At 38.2% G+C, this 17295-nt stretch overlaps 1 protein-coding gene across 18 annotated transcripts in view; it reads right to left on the bottom strand.

Moving 5' to 3' along the window:
- The window catches only part of nrxn3 (neurexin 3), a 290056-nt gene that overhangs the window by 64964 nt on the left and 207797 nt on the right, over positions 1-17295 (bottom strand). For all 18 annotated transcript variants that reach the window (XR_001925157.2, XR_001925158.2, XR_004219588.1 and 15 more), the window contains one exon: positions 5201-5382. Coding sequence is in view for 15 of the 18 variants with exons in the window: in XM_031890853.1 (XP_031746713.1) it covers positions 5201-5382 (182 nt within the window). In the remaining 3 variants the exon portion in view is untranslated. The remainder of the gene's footprint in view (positions 1-5200; positions 5383-17295) is intronic.

Here is a 17295-nt window from a genome sequence, read left to right as displayed (position 1 = left end):
AGAAAATAGTCTATTGGAACCTCATGGCTTGTGTGATGTCTTGTATTGATAAAGATGCACAATGCAGTGAACACACATAATCCACACACAAAGCCCCCACTAAGCCTATATAATAAGCCTACAACCTCACTACAGTATTCTGAGATCAAAATAAGTATATACAGTCAATGGACAACACACTGTAAGTATGGTATAAGGGAAAGTGGCAATGCAATACTACGCTATCGGAATAGAGTTGAATTAGCAAATTAACCATCTAAATTCTTATAGACCAGTTTTTGGATTTTGTCGATTTCATTTACAATGGGTACAAATTGTCCATAGTGCAAACTCTTCTTAAATGGAGAGCAAGGAGTTGCTGTCTCATATGAGCAGGATATACATTTTTCATTTTTACAACGTGCAAGAAAGGAGCACCAAGGTGTGCAAGGTTCTTAGTACTGTACTGATGTCCCTGTGTTTAACAGGGCTCACTTCTAAATGCCTTAGCACTTGTTCATAAACAATAAATAACAAACAGAGAAAGAGACACTCTAATGCTTATATCTCACCGCTAAGGTCTGGAATATGAATACATACAATACAACACAGAAACGCAGTGAAATAAGCAAACATTTAATGGTACTAATTAATTACAAAAATTCAAAAAGAAAAACATACTATACCAAACGACATAACGGTGCATCCCAGTGCCACATGGTCCCCATACTTTGCCCTCAATGCCTGTTTGGGTGCTTCATCAGAGGTGTGGCATTTACAAGTCATTTCCTTTATATACCCTCTACTTACATTTTATACATTGTGTAGGGCCACAGCTATAATCCTGTACTAAGCACAGAACACATAAATTCTCATTTTATACCCATTACTGAGTAAAGGGCCACAACTATAACAACACATTAAGTATGTAAAGTATGGATTATTACTTTTATGTCATTTGGTATAGTATGTTTTGCTCTTTGAATTTTTGAAATTAATTAGAACCATTAAATGTTTGCTTATTTCACTGCTAATCTGTGTTGGTTTCCTAGGTTCCACTGACCCTAGTCAGTTCTCATATCTTTACTTAGAAAAAGATGCCACTTGACCTACCAACAAATACAATATGTGGAATCCATTGTCCAGGGTGGATGTCAATGATCTGTCAGTGTATATACACTATGGAAATTTCTTTAAGCAACCTAACTTCATATTGTATTTCCCTGAAATGTTCAAAGATGATCTCTGAAGGAAGAAATCCAATTGCCATGATCACAACAGCAAGGAATTTACATGCCCCCTTGTAGTTACATTTTAGGAGTTGGCATCAGTGTGGAAGAAAAACTGTGTACATTTTAAAGATATATATATCTTTACCCCAAGCACATGCAGATGCACACATATTTATATATACAGTATATATACACACAGGCACCTAAGCATTCCTGTGGACCAAATGAGAATAGTACAGTGCCATGTGGTTTGAATCACTACAAGCACATTAGAAATGTCTGGCTTTCCCTTGCACATTCTTCTCTGTCCCTTCCATTCTCTCTGTACCATCTCTCTTATGCCTGTCACTCCCAGCGACATCTGCTCGGCTCTCCTTGCCCCTCCCGCTACAGAGATGTTTGAAGCGATGGCGGACATGTCCCCTGGAGCGGAGCACAGGCTTCTGCCTCTGAATCAGTCAGGGTAAGGTTGCTGTGTCCCACCAGGCTCCAGACAGATGCTTTTCAGTGTATAAATCATACCGTACGCAGAAGGCTCATAATTACTGAATGCAAAATTATACATAAATTACCCGTTCAGAAAATGAAGCAATGTAAGAAGGATTCAAACGAAAGCTTCAGACTAAAAATACAAGATTTTTCATATATAGTTTTCTACTGATGCCCTCAGTCAGCCATACATATTTAGTACAGATATGGGATCTATTATCCAGAATGCTTGGAACCAGGGGCTTTCCAAATAAGGGATCTTTCTGTAATTTGGATCTCCATTCCTTAGGTCTACTGAAAATCAATTAAACATGATTTAAACCCAACAGGATTGTTTAGCCTCAAAAAGGATTTATTATATCTTAGTTAAGATCAAGAACAAGGTACTGTTTTATTATTACAGAGAAAATGGAAATCATTTTTAAAAATTAGAATTATTTGATCATAATGGAGTCTATGGGGAGATGGCCTTTCCGTAATTCAGAACATTCTGGATAACGTGTTTCCAGATAACAGATCCCATACCTGTAAAGAGGATAGCCATCGTGTAAAGTTCTATGCTGGGGCAGTCCCCATGCAGTTATCACAAAATATATCTAGGGATATATTATAATATATATAGTGCAACAATGCCTACTGATCTCTATTCATACAATGCCAGTAATGCTGTGACAACGATTAATACAATTTGAATTTCAATTTCAGTTTCAATAAATACTCAATTACTATGGTGGCTCAGTGGGTAGCACTTCTGCCTTTCTGTGCTGTCCTGAGTTTAATTCCAGCCATCACTTTCTGCACAGTATTCTGTATGGTCAGTGTCTGTGTGGGTTTCCCCTGGGTACTCTTCCTCCCACACTCCAAAAACATACAAGCAGTGTAACGTGCTGCTGACCATGTGTGACTATGTGTCAATGTAATAGAGGCATTAGACCGTAAGCTTCATTGGGCAGGGCCTGATATGAATAATGTGTTATCTCTGTAAAGCAATGTGGAAATGTGCTGGTGCAATATAAATACCAGATAATAATACATATACTATAGGAATAAACACTATCATCCATGGTATACATGAATTGCACCTGAGGGCTCTGACTCTTGAAACAATGTAACACAAGGCAGCAGACTGACAGACCTGCCTTGCTGGAGGACACTGATCTTTGCAACCTTGTTTAAAAAGTAACAACCAGGGGTTCAGCAAATGCTGCTTTCAATAGTAATTACATTTACTAATAACTTTTAAAGCACTAAAAAAATTTAATAAATTCATACAAGTTGTTTAGAATTATCATTTCTTTTACTTGGCAAAAACCTATTTTTGGGGTTGACGTGTCCTTTAACTGGCTTATTATCTTAACCCACGCAATAATTGCTTACCAACCCAAAAAGCTGAAAGCTACTTCTGTTTAATTTACCAATAAATATTTGTGTCCATGGATAATTGGAGCACAACTTCTAGCATACTTTGTGTTGCAGGCCTCTGTTATTAGGCTGGAATTCTGGGATGAAAGGGGAATCTGCATTACATGGGTAAAAAGTTACTTCTTTGTTTTGTGCACAGTGAGCTCATGATTATAAATGAGCCCTTTTGTGTATAACTTTATTCATGTGGGGTAATATTTTAATTTGCTATACACTTGCAGCAGCATAGATACCAAATTCCTTATTTCATTCATTCCTGGATGTGTCTAGGCATTAGCTCATAAGCAGGGACACGGGGATATATAATTCACTCTGGGGCAGCGAGTCTGGAAATTTGGAAGCAGTAAGTATTTCAAGTTATGGAAAAGGTGTGCCTGATCCATGGTCTCTCTCAGTTTTATTCTGTAAAAAAACAAGTGCTTGTCATCTGCCCAGTCTCATGCATTAGGAAACAGTACTGTGCATAATAGGGGTTGGAAAAAAAAGCAGAGTGAAATGGCTATTAATCTTACTCAGAAGAACAAGCCTGATAGTGGCAGGTACAGATACAGTGCAACCATCTGCTGCACTGCCAAGCCAGCCATGGTATGAATGTCACATCTGGTCCCATACACGCCCTCTGCACAATCCCAGTCCCAAATCGCTGAGCTGGTCATAAAATGACACATCCATGAATTAATGTTCAGGAAGGTTCTGTCATTAAGTGACCCCTCGATGTACGATAAGTATTAGGCAGGGAAATAACTATTTATATCCACTGCAATATTAATATGAACAGTTACATGCAAATATGGATTCTTAATCATTTTCTTCTGCAAGAGATGGTTATAAATCATTCTCTGTTTATTTTTTAAAGTTTTGCAAGATTGATGCAAGGAATTATGTGACCACCATGTGGAAGCAGAAATGAATTCTACCTTTACAGGTCAGTTGGCAGTGGTCAAACAGTGAAGGCAAAACATAGCGGGAGGTCTTCTTTAAACTCACTAATAACAATAAAAAGACTCAGCAGCCTCAACCATGTCCCCTGCTTGGTTGTGCATACTACAGGGGAATAAATATAATAAGGGGGGTTATCTTCCTGCTATTCAAACTATTAATATGTAATTATTTTATCAAGCTGGCCAGTGATCCCATACACCTACTGGCTTGATTGGCCAAGAGGTTTCCGTAAACCATTTGGCAAAGTCTGATCATTCATGGACTTTTAGACACACAGCTACCTTAAAACTGATGAAAAAGCTTTGAGGAGGAAGTGGGATTATGAAATAAACCTAAACAAATCTTACACAATGAAAATATAATACCTACAAGTTATTTAATAGTATATCTGTAGGAGTTATAGAAAGCCCTGCATTGTTATTCATGAATTCCATTACGCATATCCAAGCAGGGAATTAAAAAGGTTTTTGGTTCTATGTTCTCCTCTATTCTCCATCACCATTACATTTTCACTGTTACAATTATAGCTTCTACCCAGTGGCCATTTTCCCTCTGACACATCATCTGTATCAAAAATAGGAGCAAACAGCTAAAGCAGAGTTTCTATGGGAACCAGCAATTCCATCTCTTCATTGGTGACTAGTCTGGAGTGGGCGTATTTAGTAATCTAAGCTGTGAAGATTCACTGCCTTATCTTAGTGAGCATGCCCAGTAGCCAACAGCCAAAGTAAATTCCCAAAGGAGGGGGCCGAGTGAGTTAGAAGAGGAGATGAAAAACAAAGGAATTAAGACAATGTTGCAGCTCTAATATTAACCTTTGAACAACCAGTGTGGCAAGTGTTTATAGATTTTAAAGAGGATGTTCACTGATTAATTGTTTTTGTGGGGGTGTACATGTCCTTTAACATTTATGAAATTATTTGATGACAGTATCCCTTCTAGCAAATTTTCCCCTTAACCTAAAAAGAGCTTCCATTTCAGTCATTCTACAAAGAACCTGCAACCAAATTCTCATGCACAAGGTCACATTCCCATCCTCCTACACAAAACATGGCCTTAATTCCATAGAAGCATGTTACTAATTGACTACTTTGAAAAGGGACACAATACTTGTATATTCAAAAGCAGTGCCTTACTATGTGTAGCTGCAGGTAGTCCATCAGTCCTGGAGCACTATCAATGCGTACAAGGATGCCTTCTTTCACAGTAGTGCTGAAGCCCACAGCCAGGCGATCTGTTCGAGTGCTAGGCCGGTCGTTATGTGGCCAGGTGTATAGGATCAGACCCCCACTTTTCCCAAAAATGTATGTAGCACCAGCTGCAAAACAGAAATAAGCCAGTTACATGTTTATTTAGTCATAAGCACACAATCAAGTACCAATTTTTATGAAGATTATATATACCAAATATGGTATGTATAACTTTATTTACTAAGCGCTACTAGGATATGCAGCACTGTACAATTTTAAATAATGTAAACATTCACCTGGCAATTTTTGTGCAAGTTAGTGGGAGATTAGTGTGGCACCTGTAGAAGCCCAATCTCTTCCCCACTTGCAGCTAGAGGAACTGACTGACCAGATTTTATGTCCAGAAAGACCAATAGTGTTACTGCAGTATCATCGAGAGTCCATTGCAATTGTTTGCAATTTAGCCACACTGCATATAATAATAGCCCCCCACAAAAATCATCATCATCAAGACAAATAGGCAGTTATTTTTAATATTCCCTGCCTTTGAAACTACGTAGGAATAATGAAGATGCTTCTTAACATGAACTGGTGCTCCCCATGGTGCTGAAATCAGCAGAGGCCTGTTGCCTATTGGCTCTACACTGCACAGTGATGGCAGTAACAGTAAAGGGTAAGAAATACTTGCACTATAAGATTAGCTCCCCCACTTTAGAAAATAAAATGCTAAATAAAAGGGAAAACAATGAATTTCTTCTCCAAGCAATTCATAAGAGACAATAGTTTATTGGTATAGTTTCTCTCATATTACTGTAAAGATAAGGATTGACTTTGTGCAGAGAACACTTAGGGGCACATTTACTAATCCACGAACGTCCGAAAGTGTCCGAATGCGTTTTTTTTGTAATGATCAATATTTTTGCGTTTTTTTTTTTGTCGCCGTCGCGATTGTTTCGTATTTTGCGGGACTTTTTCGACGCTGTTACGACTTTATCGTATATTTTCCGCGACTGTTTCGTTGCCGTCGGGAAAAATTCGGATTGGTTTTTCCGCCGTTTACTATAGCGCAATACGAAAAAATCACGACGGCGACGAAATAATTGCGCAAAATACTATAAAGTCACGACAAATAATAAACACGAAGAAATCGCAAAATTTTCATTTCCAATCTGTTTTTTTCCCATTCGGGATTCGGATTCGAGGATTAGTAAATGTGCCCCTTAGTATCTGCATGTATTCATTAAAGGGATCAGCAATATAGTCTGCCCTTGCAGAGGCTTACTCTGAACACAAAGACTGTCAAAGCAAGCAGTATGCTGAGCCCACATTATAAGATATACCCTCAGATTTACTACCTATTGAGTAAAACAAACAGATGATAAGGGTATATTTTTTTTCTGACAGCATGCCATCTATATATATATGCCATTTAGTTGGACTTAGACTGCGTAACTGCTATAACACTGGAGGTGGTACCTATTACTTTCATTATCAGTCACGGGTACAAGCTGTTTGGAAGGCGTTGCTGCATGCCCACACTAGCCCGGCATATGTGCTGTAAAACACACTTATACAGCAAGTTGTAGTTTACATTAGTATTTTTAAATGTCCCCATTTATAAAAGAGGTAGCAGGAATGTTAAAAGTTGTTAGTATGTAAATGGCAGCTGGAACACAATACATGGTGTTGGGTTTCTGGTTACTTTGCTTCTAAAAAAGATTAACATGCAAGGTAAATGATGCATAAAGGCTGGGTTAATCTCAGTCCCTTGTATATTACTAGTATATTTCCACAATAGGTAAATTGGCAGCAAACCTGTTTTCTAGAAAACTTCTAATAATCAATGTAAACTACCATGTAATCTAAGGCATCATCTCTTTAACTCCCACTGCTGCGCCAACAATATCCTATACTGTCAGTGCCTGTTCCAGCATCTTATCAGCTCCATGCCTCAAAGGCACCTCATGTTTGAAGTTAATTAATCAGTAATTCTGAGACGCTAACATGAGAGATAGAAGGTAGGCGAGGGGGAGAAATGAAAAGATAAGGAACAGAAGAGTAGAGTTAGGATGCTGAGAAGGCACTTTTCATGCTAGAAGAGAGTGGAACTCTACCTCAATAAATTGGTGAGATCCTTCAGGAAGACAAAATGACTTCGGAAAGAAAAAATGCAATAAGGTTGCATGGAATGTGCATGAATGTTAAAAAGGTAGGTAGCAGAAAATAATCAAATAAATAAGTCCCATTTTGTAATAAAAGAAATGAAGAGGCTGAAAAGTCAAGCAGATTTGTGTATGCATGGAAAGACTAAATCTAGGCAAAGTCTTCATTTGACAGACCATTGCAGAATGTCACATTGTGCTGAGCACAAGTTTCCTCAGATTCAGATAGGAATGGACAATGTGCTCTTTCTGATTATGGTTAGCCAGGTGGCATAGAGAGACTGCTTTTTCTCTTGGTTTTCCAGTGAGAAACAGTCTGGGGCAGAATAAGGACGCACAAGTTGCCATCATGCATTTTGAAAGCTCAGAGTTTCTTTGTAGCAAGGCCTAAATAGTACAGATTTCAAAGATTCTCACATTATTAAGTTGGAATAATGGTTAACAAGAAATGCACTGTGGTACTAACCACATGGAGACAGAATAGAAGAGGTTTATTTTAATAACCATGAAGCCAGCATTGCGTAACTTGCATGTAATTGCATAACTGCTTCTATACAGGTTATGGAACTCTAAGTTGACTTTTTATATCCTCATATTTTACAACAAGGGGTACATTATTTATGATAATACACAAGTTTCAGTGAGTGTAATTTGTCAGTGAAAAATGACATCACTAATCACCGATTATAACTGATGACATCACTGAGCACCATTTTTAAGGATATAAGTAACAGGATATTCATGGATCTTATGTATTATATATGTATATTACACAAGCCATGAATATGCACTGAAGAATACTGCTAAGGTCTTCAGTGATATTATATATTTACACTGTAGGCTTCCCAATTTGTAAATTAGCCATGTACACACCTTCCCTTTCTAAAAATTGTGGGAAAGCTTTTTTTAAGCTTCATTTCCCTTTCCTTTTCCCTCAATTTTAAGGATCATTGATGTCCTCTGTATATTTTTCCATGCTGCACCTTCTAAAAAAGCTTCCCAACCCCCTTCTATTATTTCCTCCTCCCACCAAATTCTGAACCGTGTGCCTACTTATCACTCCCCTTTGGATGTCCACAAGAAAACCTTGACTCTCGTGTTTTTCCTGGCAGTGTCTCCATGGTGACAAGAGACCACCTGAGAAGATAAATAATCCTTAAAGTTTCCTTTCAAAGCAATTTCCAGCTGTTCTAAACTTTACTATTTATCTCTTCAGAGTCTCAATTAGAGCAATTTCTTTTTTTGGCCTGATTTTTTTTTCTCCCCTCCCACCAAAGACACTCTCTGGGTCCACCTGACGAAAAGCATTCTTGCTTCATTAGGCACTGACAGATCCATTGCACAGCAAATTATCTCTAATCATTACTTTCAACTGACATCAAACCCTTATCCTGTCAAACTCATCAGCTGCTGCTCTAAGTTACCTGGTTTGGACAAATGTCAAAGGAAAAGTGCTACACTTTTATTGGCAGACATTGTCATTGAGAGCCTACTGCTTGTATCTCAGGACAATGGAAAAGTTCTGTTCAGAGTGTCTCCAAATAAAATAAATTCCCTGCTTACAGCACAATTGAAAAGATAATCACACTCTATACTTATGCATTTTTATGCAGTGTTGTTTTCTGTACTTGCACAATTGCACCCCAAAATTTTCTATTTCACTAACATAACATTCATACATTTATATGGGTAAAAATAGTTATGGCTGGATTTATCCTTAAAGAAGAACCTAGCTATCTTTATAACAGAGCACTATGACACAGTATTTACAGATTCCATCAGAAAAGTGGGACAAAAGTGAGGAAGTAGGGCAGGACTGTAGGGTTTGGATATGAAGGCATTATTTAAATCAGGGATCTGGGCTGTGGCTACTGGTCTCCCAGTTAGAAAAGGAAGCTCTACCCAGCCTATCTCTTTCTTCCCCAGTTATTGTCTGTTGATCATGCTGCAAATAAACACAATAGTTTTTTTGCAGGTATTTAAACAATCTTGAGTTAAACAATATATTATTTTAGTGAACTTGATATTATAATTTTGATATTGTCACAGCTAGGGAGGTGATTCTATGTCCTTGCCATCAGAATTAATATGAGGTTACATATGGATAAGTAAATGATGGCAAGGACTTTGGTTAACATAATCTTCAGTAAAACTGTGATCAAACTTTAATCACAAAAGGAGAAATGGTGTATGTCTCTTGATCCTTGCACGTGTATATATCATTATTATGCACAGCCTTCTCTTCCACACAGTTGTGTTAACCAACTCACACAGCACCAGAAAAAAAGAATGTGTGCAGAGTATGTAATAAAAATTCTTACTAAAAAAGCAGTGATTTGGGGAAAACCCCATGGTCCCTACCACCTCTAAGAAGTTCATAAAAAAATGCTATGCACAATTAATATTTGCAATGGAATAACTGTCAAATGAACATTATTACACAGCAAAATGTGAATTTCTGTTCTTAATTGTATTCCCTTTATGACTTTTCATAAAGCCAGCCAACCTAATAACATTTTGTGCAGTTGTTCTAACCCAAAAAACATCAGAGGCAATTAAAATGCCAATTATAGAAATTAAATCACAATAGTCTTATATCTTGTACAAAACATTTTCTGTCTATTAAATCCTGTTCTGCAAGTAGAATCTATTATATAAATATTTTTCTCCATATAAACAAGCAGGCACGGTTAATAAGGTAAACAATGAACACCTTAGTATTAGGTTGGCAAGTGATAAGGAGGAATTGAATTACTGGCAGAGAAAGAAGTATCAGATACAAGGTTAAGCGCACAGTGCTAGGCTACAGCATCTTGCCCATTCAAAGCAAGCTAGATAAGAGCTCAGCACATCTCACGTTAGTGTGCCTGCATCTTGTTGTGGAAAATGGTGGCACTCTTCAAATAAAATATAAAAATATGGTCATAAAGACTATGAATAAATTTAAGTACAGGTATGGGACCCATTATCCAGAATACTTGGGACCTGTGGTTTTCCGGATGAGGGGTCTTTCCGTAATTCGTATCTCCTACCTTAAGTCTACAAAAAAATTATTTAAACAGTAATTAAACCCAATAGGATTGTTTTTCCTCCAATAAGAATTAATTACATCTAAGTTGGGATCACGTACAAGGTACTGTTTTATTATTGCAGAGAAAAAGGAAATAATTTTTAAAAAATGTGAATTATTTGATTAAAATGGAGTCTATGGGAGATGGCCTTTCCGTAATTCGGAACTTTCTGGATAGTGGGTTTCCAGATAAGGGGTCCAATACCTGTACTACCCATCTTTTATTATTAAAATAGGAAACATACACAACTACAAGACAATTAGACTGAAGAAGCACATGGGATCCACAGCAAGCATGTTCCTAGTGTGGAAAGTGTGAAAGCTTCATTGTAGCACAGTATTAGCTAAATCTTGTATGAAAACAAATGCCCACTAATCCTTTTATCTGAAGCCAGACAATGAGTTGGGCATCACAATCTATGCCACCCTTTACTCTGGTGTTTATGGGCCATGGCCCACAGGTAGATTAGTCACCAGTGTTTAATCTCGCCCACCGTGGGCAACTAATCTTCTCAAAATGCCTTCCCACAGGCAAAAAGTCAATCACCGGTGGGAAGGCATACACAATGCTTTGTTTTCCGAAGTCTTGCAAAGTTTCCTCCTGCAGGATCAACCAAAATATATATTTAAATAGAGCCCGCAGATTATGCACCACTTTACAACAAAAGGGTTAGAGAATAAAAATGAGATATGAGGGATTACAAAAATTGTGTGATTTGTTTTTAATGTATTCAATATCTGAATTATTAATTTTATTGCATTCTGCATTGTTTTAGATTTCTTGATTTGTCTATAAACCTTTTGTGTGGACTATTTGTTTTGCGGGCTTTTCATGTCACACAATTTTGTAACACTGCATACTGGCCATCAAACAGTTCAGAAGACCTCTGGCATCAATATTTATTACATTTTATCTTTGTACCTCAGAACATGTAGCAGATAAGATGATGTAAATATAGTGTTAAAGTGTTTTAAATTTGCTTTAAATTTGTTTTAAATGTTTAGAGTAGAAAGCCATTTACCAATTTAGAATGTGTGTTTTTCAAAATTATATGGTTTTCTTGGATCAACTTACTATTAGGAGCTCCAACAACACATACATTGCAGGCTGATTTGCAAAGTGTCATTTAAAAAAAATGTTTTCCTGTTTTCCTTATGGGGTCTCTACACACCAAATACTATGGCAATCCTATGCATTCTGGGCAACAAGCACACTTCCTTTAAGATGATCACAATGTGTGTACAGTGGAGGATGGATCTTCAGTTCATGTATATAAAAGTTGGAACAGCACTTAATCAATACTTGGTAATTAAAAGTATAATGAGGCTGTAAAGAAAGAGGTAATTATGTTATTTCATTAGCACAGTAATGGTTTACTAAAAAAGTGAGCTGCAGCAATCCAAAAAACAATGTAATATTCACATTACGATGTAAATATTAACATTAATTAGCATGTAATTATGGGTTGTAATTATGCTATACATGCTTTATAATTTAAGGCAAAGTAAGAGAATTTAGATTGCATAACTAGGGGAAGTAAATAACTCATTAGTACGATAACAAATTCAGTTCACAGATTATGTATTACAACCAGTACACACAACACATGGAAGTAAAAGAAAATTATATTTCTCTTTGTTAATAAATACCAGTCAGTGTGGCCTTAATCACTGGTCCTCCTTAACAAGAAATAACCTGACACAGAGCCATGGATCTCAGTGTGAGGAGGAGTAGGGTGACACAAAGCTGTGTGTATCATTCTGAAGAAAGCACAGTGACAGACAGAAATGTATACTAGTTACAGTAGGGGCAGGGTGACAGTGTGCAAAGACTTCAGCCATAAGAGTTTTTTTTTTTTCAAACACTGCAGGAGATCTGCTGCCCCCACCATACACATATTTCCATTTTAATGAGGTATTTCTAAACATACTCATTCTGTCCAGCCTCTCCCCACCATGCGAAAGAAAATCAAAAGTGGGGAGGGTTGAAAATAAACTTGAAATTTGAAAGAAAATAACCCCATATTTTCAGTGCCTCGGCGTGTCATTAGTGGCTGCTCAATTCATTGATATTCATAGGTTCAGAAAATGGGGTGTGTAGTCAGGGGAAAATCTGTGTGTTACTAAAGCAGGGGGCTTCTATAGTAACCCTTCCTCTGTTAAATGGGTTTGGCCATCTATGAAAAAATGAAATATGACTTTGAATTCAATTAAATGGCAAAACAATTTGGCAAAATATTCTTACACATTTACAAGTGAAAAATATTATTTCCACAGAATTGCTTTGTTTAAGACAGGGACAATATTCAATAATAAGAGAAGAGCCACCCACAAAGACAGCCTTATAATGCTTTGTGTTTTCTTGGGAGACACATTTCCCTGATTAACTATGAGTAGGTTATTTGTACGCAGTTACGTGGATACAATTTGTATCCTGTTCCCTCATAGCTGCAGCCAGCAGACACACTGCAATACAATGTACCATAACTGATCTCATGTGTCTTCTAGCCTTCTACATGCCTTATCTGCATCACACAGGAGGCACAGCACACAGAAGTGCTATTGGTTTGTAAACGGCTTTCATTTCTGACCAAAGACATTAGGACCATACCTAACATCCCCATTGTCTATTTTAGTTAAGCCATGCAGATCAGGCAGGAATATCTATACAGGTGCCAAACCACAGCTTGGTCCCTTATCCTCTTAACATAAAAGATAGTGTCAACAAAAAATCAGGACTGGGAGTCTCATACCAGATACCACACATTCAGATTTCTATTCATGCCTCTCATTTGTACCAATTAACAAAATACAGCTAATTAATTCAGAGCAGCTCTGGAGCAATCAGGGCTATTAGTAATAATACAGAGGAATGGGCGGTGTGCTTGCTCTGCTCCACCAATTTCAGACGTGATTCCCTCCTAGTGCGGAGCTCAGAAGGGGATTTGAACAGATTTTATCAAAACTGTATCAGTGAAGAGGAAGATCAGAACTTAATGGATAAGAGGATGACATATGACAGAGGAAGATACAAACATCATCTTTTTATTAAATGATAGAACAGATATGTCTTTACAAATCGCTGCAACACCCCATCATGGGCTGCAGCAGAGCTCTAGCAAGCGAAGGGTGGAAGAGATGCTGTCAGCCCAGAAGCATGATGCAAGACAGAAGAAAATGAGAGACAATATCTGAGGGAACGAATGGGAGAAAGCAAATTGTCACAAAAAACATCCTTGTTCATTGGGCTACCGGAACTGGAAAAAAGACTCACTGACTTAGCTAAGAGAATGGGACAAAGGAAAACACAGGAGACAGTTTGCGTGTAAGAATGAGAAAAAGAAGGAGAAATGACCCAAAAAGAGCAAACAAAGAGAAAAGTGAAAGAAGGTAAAGGTAGAGAGAAGTGAAAAGCCACAGAAAGAAATATTTAAATGAACCTGTATTGGCACACAAATGATATATCAAAGAAACGAAGAAAAATTCGGAGAAAATTGCAATGCAATGTTAAACTAAGCATACCGAACAAAGACAAAGAGCAAGGAGACATGAAACAAGAGAATAGGCTTTTAGACTGAATCAAATCATACCAGAACAGGAAAATACAGGGCAGAAAAAAATTGCACTGAGAACAGATTTAGGCCAAAGTGACAAGAGCAGAAAAAGCAAGGGCAGAGAGAGACCAAGATCACATAAAGGACAGACACTCAAGCAATGGGAGTTGGGCCAGACAGGAAAAAGAACAAAAAAGAAGTAAAAGAGGACAGAACAGAAATAGGGCTGAGGGATTAAATGGCATATGAATCAGTTTGTGGAAGAGGAATTTTTTAAAATCTCTGGACTGTCGGCCTGAACATAGAGAACAAAAGAAAAGGCAGCCATGCAGGGTATGTGATATATAATATACATCTGTTCAGCCCATGGGCCGACTGGTCCAATATCATACGAGGTCAAGCTGTGCTGGTATGAATAGAAAGTGACTGACAGCAACGCAGGCAAAAAGCTAAAAAAATAAGGGGTAAGAAGCCTGGGGAGATCAAAAGCAAAGGAGAATTAAATAAAGACACACAGAGAGAAGGAGAGAGTTAGAAAAGAAACTAAAACAGATCAAAGTGTTTTCAATTCATTCTTTTCTAACTCTTCTTCTCTGTGTGTCTTCATCCAACTTTCATCTACTTTTGAATCCAGTACAAAATAAAAATGGAGTGGGACAAAAAGGAGTGCTGACACCCAGCAAAGTCAGACTAGGGCAGAGTAAACTGTAATTATACACTCACTCACTTATATTAAGGCAAGCTGTAATGGACATATAAAAAAGCAGTTTCAAAACTGTCCATTTTTACTTTCAGTTTTCGAGATCTCTGCTTTAATACTGTACTTTTAATATTTTTCCCCGATGCAACCAAATCATTCATGCTGTCTTCCTGACAGAAAACATGAGCAACTCCATTTGAAAGCATCAGCATTCCTATCAATTACTCGTAATGTCTGCTAGGAATGAGTCCATTGCTTGCATAAAGGCTTAAATCTTGATGGGGAATCACAACTAAAAACTGTTGGATTTTCATATAATTTCATCTCGTCTTTTAAATCAATCAAGACCTGCAGAGAGACAGCTATGACTTCAAAAGGAGACTGCCAATGGAAAATGTAGTTAAACTAGACAGAGGCTGATAAATATTAAAGTAAAACAAGTAAAGCTGGCCATACTCTGTCTATAACAATTGGGATACAGGCATGGGCCGAATCAACAAGCTGTTGCAGCCCTCTATCCAACATTACAATCAAACCTGCCCATTCGTCATTTTCAGACAGGTAATGGTTGGTTAGGCCCGTCGGAGGGCCCCATACACAAGCTGATAAACTGCAGAATAGATCTAAGGGGGCCAAAGTGGCTTCTTCGATCTGCCTGTGCATTGCCACCTTAAGAGCTGAATTGGAACTGAATTAAAATTTAAAAGAGACCATTAGCAGGGGAAAGACTAGATAAGAGCAGAAAGCAGTACCACATACTGTAGATCAAGAAAAGAATAAACTGAAACTGAATGAGGCATTTGTTTTTCAGTAAGTTGCTCTAGCTAAAAAAAGGTCAATGCAAAACACTGCCCATGACTCTTAGATGGCATGTATGCACCCCCAAAATTATGAGCAAGGAGAACTGAAACAGGTTATTTTTTCTCATGAACCTCCACTGAATTGCAAGCATGCTCCCCCGTGCATTCTCTTTCTCAGAAGCTGGGAATATACACTGACAATGTATATACAAAGGTGCAGAACAGGACTTTCTTTGCTCAATAACACAAATGGTGAAACTGCAGTGGCACACAATGTTACAAGTGTATTAACTGTATCACTCCTCAAATACACATTCCTTATGCATCATAATATATATTGTCTATATAACTGCATCTATATGGAAATTCACTATATCTCTGCTTCTGCATCTCTACAGTGTAACAGGGCAACATGGTAGCACAGTGGTTAGCAATGCTGCCGGACATCATTGGCCCTAGGGTGTGTGAATGTAACAGATCCAGGTAAGCCCCACTCTACCAAGCAATAGACCAGAAAAGAGATGCACAGTATACTGCCCCAACCCCTATATTAATATATAAGCAAAGGGAGGGGATACAGCTCCCAACATACTGTGAGAGAGCGTTATTTGGTGTATTTCCACCAGTATTTAAGGTGGGATACAAATGGCCCAAGGTAAAATACCTGGTTTTACAGCAGGTAATGCTGTTTTGGAGTAAATCTCCTTTAAGGTTTGATTTGGCCAGCTGTAGGGAGCTGCCTGATTAGGCTGCAGGTGAGCAGCCAATAAAAGGGGTTGTGTGATTTACAGAGTGGGGATTGAACCATGACTATGTGAAGGTCACTCTCAGAGCAGGGCACAGAGCAGGAGGGCTGCCTGTGTGAGGAACTCCAAGAGGAGCTGGGGGTGCCACCTGCCACTTCCAGGAAGCAGAGGGAGTGCTGACCGAATGAATGAGTGCTGAGAGGGCTCAGCAAGGCTTAGTGTGAAGCCTGGGGGTTCCAGAGCGTGGAAAATAACCCTGGAAGGTGAGAACCCTGAAGAAGGGACATCTCAAAACCCTGAACTGTGTATGAACTATTGTCTTTATGTTTCTGTTGGGAAGAATGGGCCCTTAATAAACCTGAGTTTTGCCTGAAGACTTGGTGTCCCTGTCTCTATGCTCAAGATCCTCTGCATGCCTGCCTGCCTACCAATGCTAATTCCCCCAAAATTGCGTGTACAGGCATTCAGCATGTCACAATACATATATACACATTGAACATACAAAGAAGCACATACTTTTCATTCCTCCCAGGACTACACAATAATACCAACGATATGCAAATGATACTGTATTTTTAGGGAACACATATAATTTATCTTCTTTGTACATGATACTATCCTCTTAAAGCTCTACATGTGTCCTCCATGCATGCAATCAATAATCGATAACCTGAGGCAGCAAATATGATCCCTGTGAATGCACTATATTCTCCAAGCAGTACAAATATTCTGCTCACTGTTCACAATATTGCCCTTGAGGAAGCAAATACCACCTGTATATAAACATGAAACTGCCCTCTCACAATTGTACAAGTAATTTCACCCTTCCAGAGGGAGCAGACGCATTTCTTCCTGTACCTGCACAAGGAACAAAGTGCAAAGGGTTGTACCATCCAGAGGAAGTTGATGCATTCCCCCTTCCATTCATACATAGCCAGGAAACAAGATGAACACGTTTTTGTCCACCAGAGAAAGCACATACTTTCCCTTCTGCATTTGTGCACAGTGA

Source organism: Xenopus tropicalis, chromosome 8 (genome assembly GCF_000004195.4).
Source record: "Xenopus tropicalis strain Nigerian chromosome 8, UCB_Xtro_10.0, whole genome shotgun sequence".
Taxonomy (NCBI): Eukaryota; Metazoa; Chordata; class Amphibia; order Anura; family Pipidae; genus Xenopus; species Xenopus tropicalis.
The sequence above is the reverse complement of the archived record's forward strand: the minus strand, read 5'-3'. Positions and strand labels throughout refer to the sequence as shown.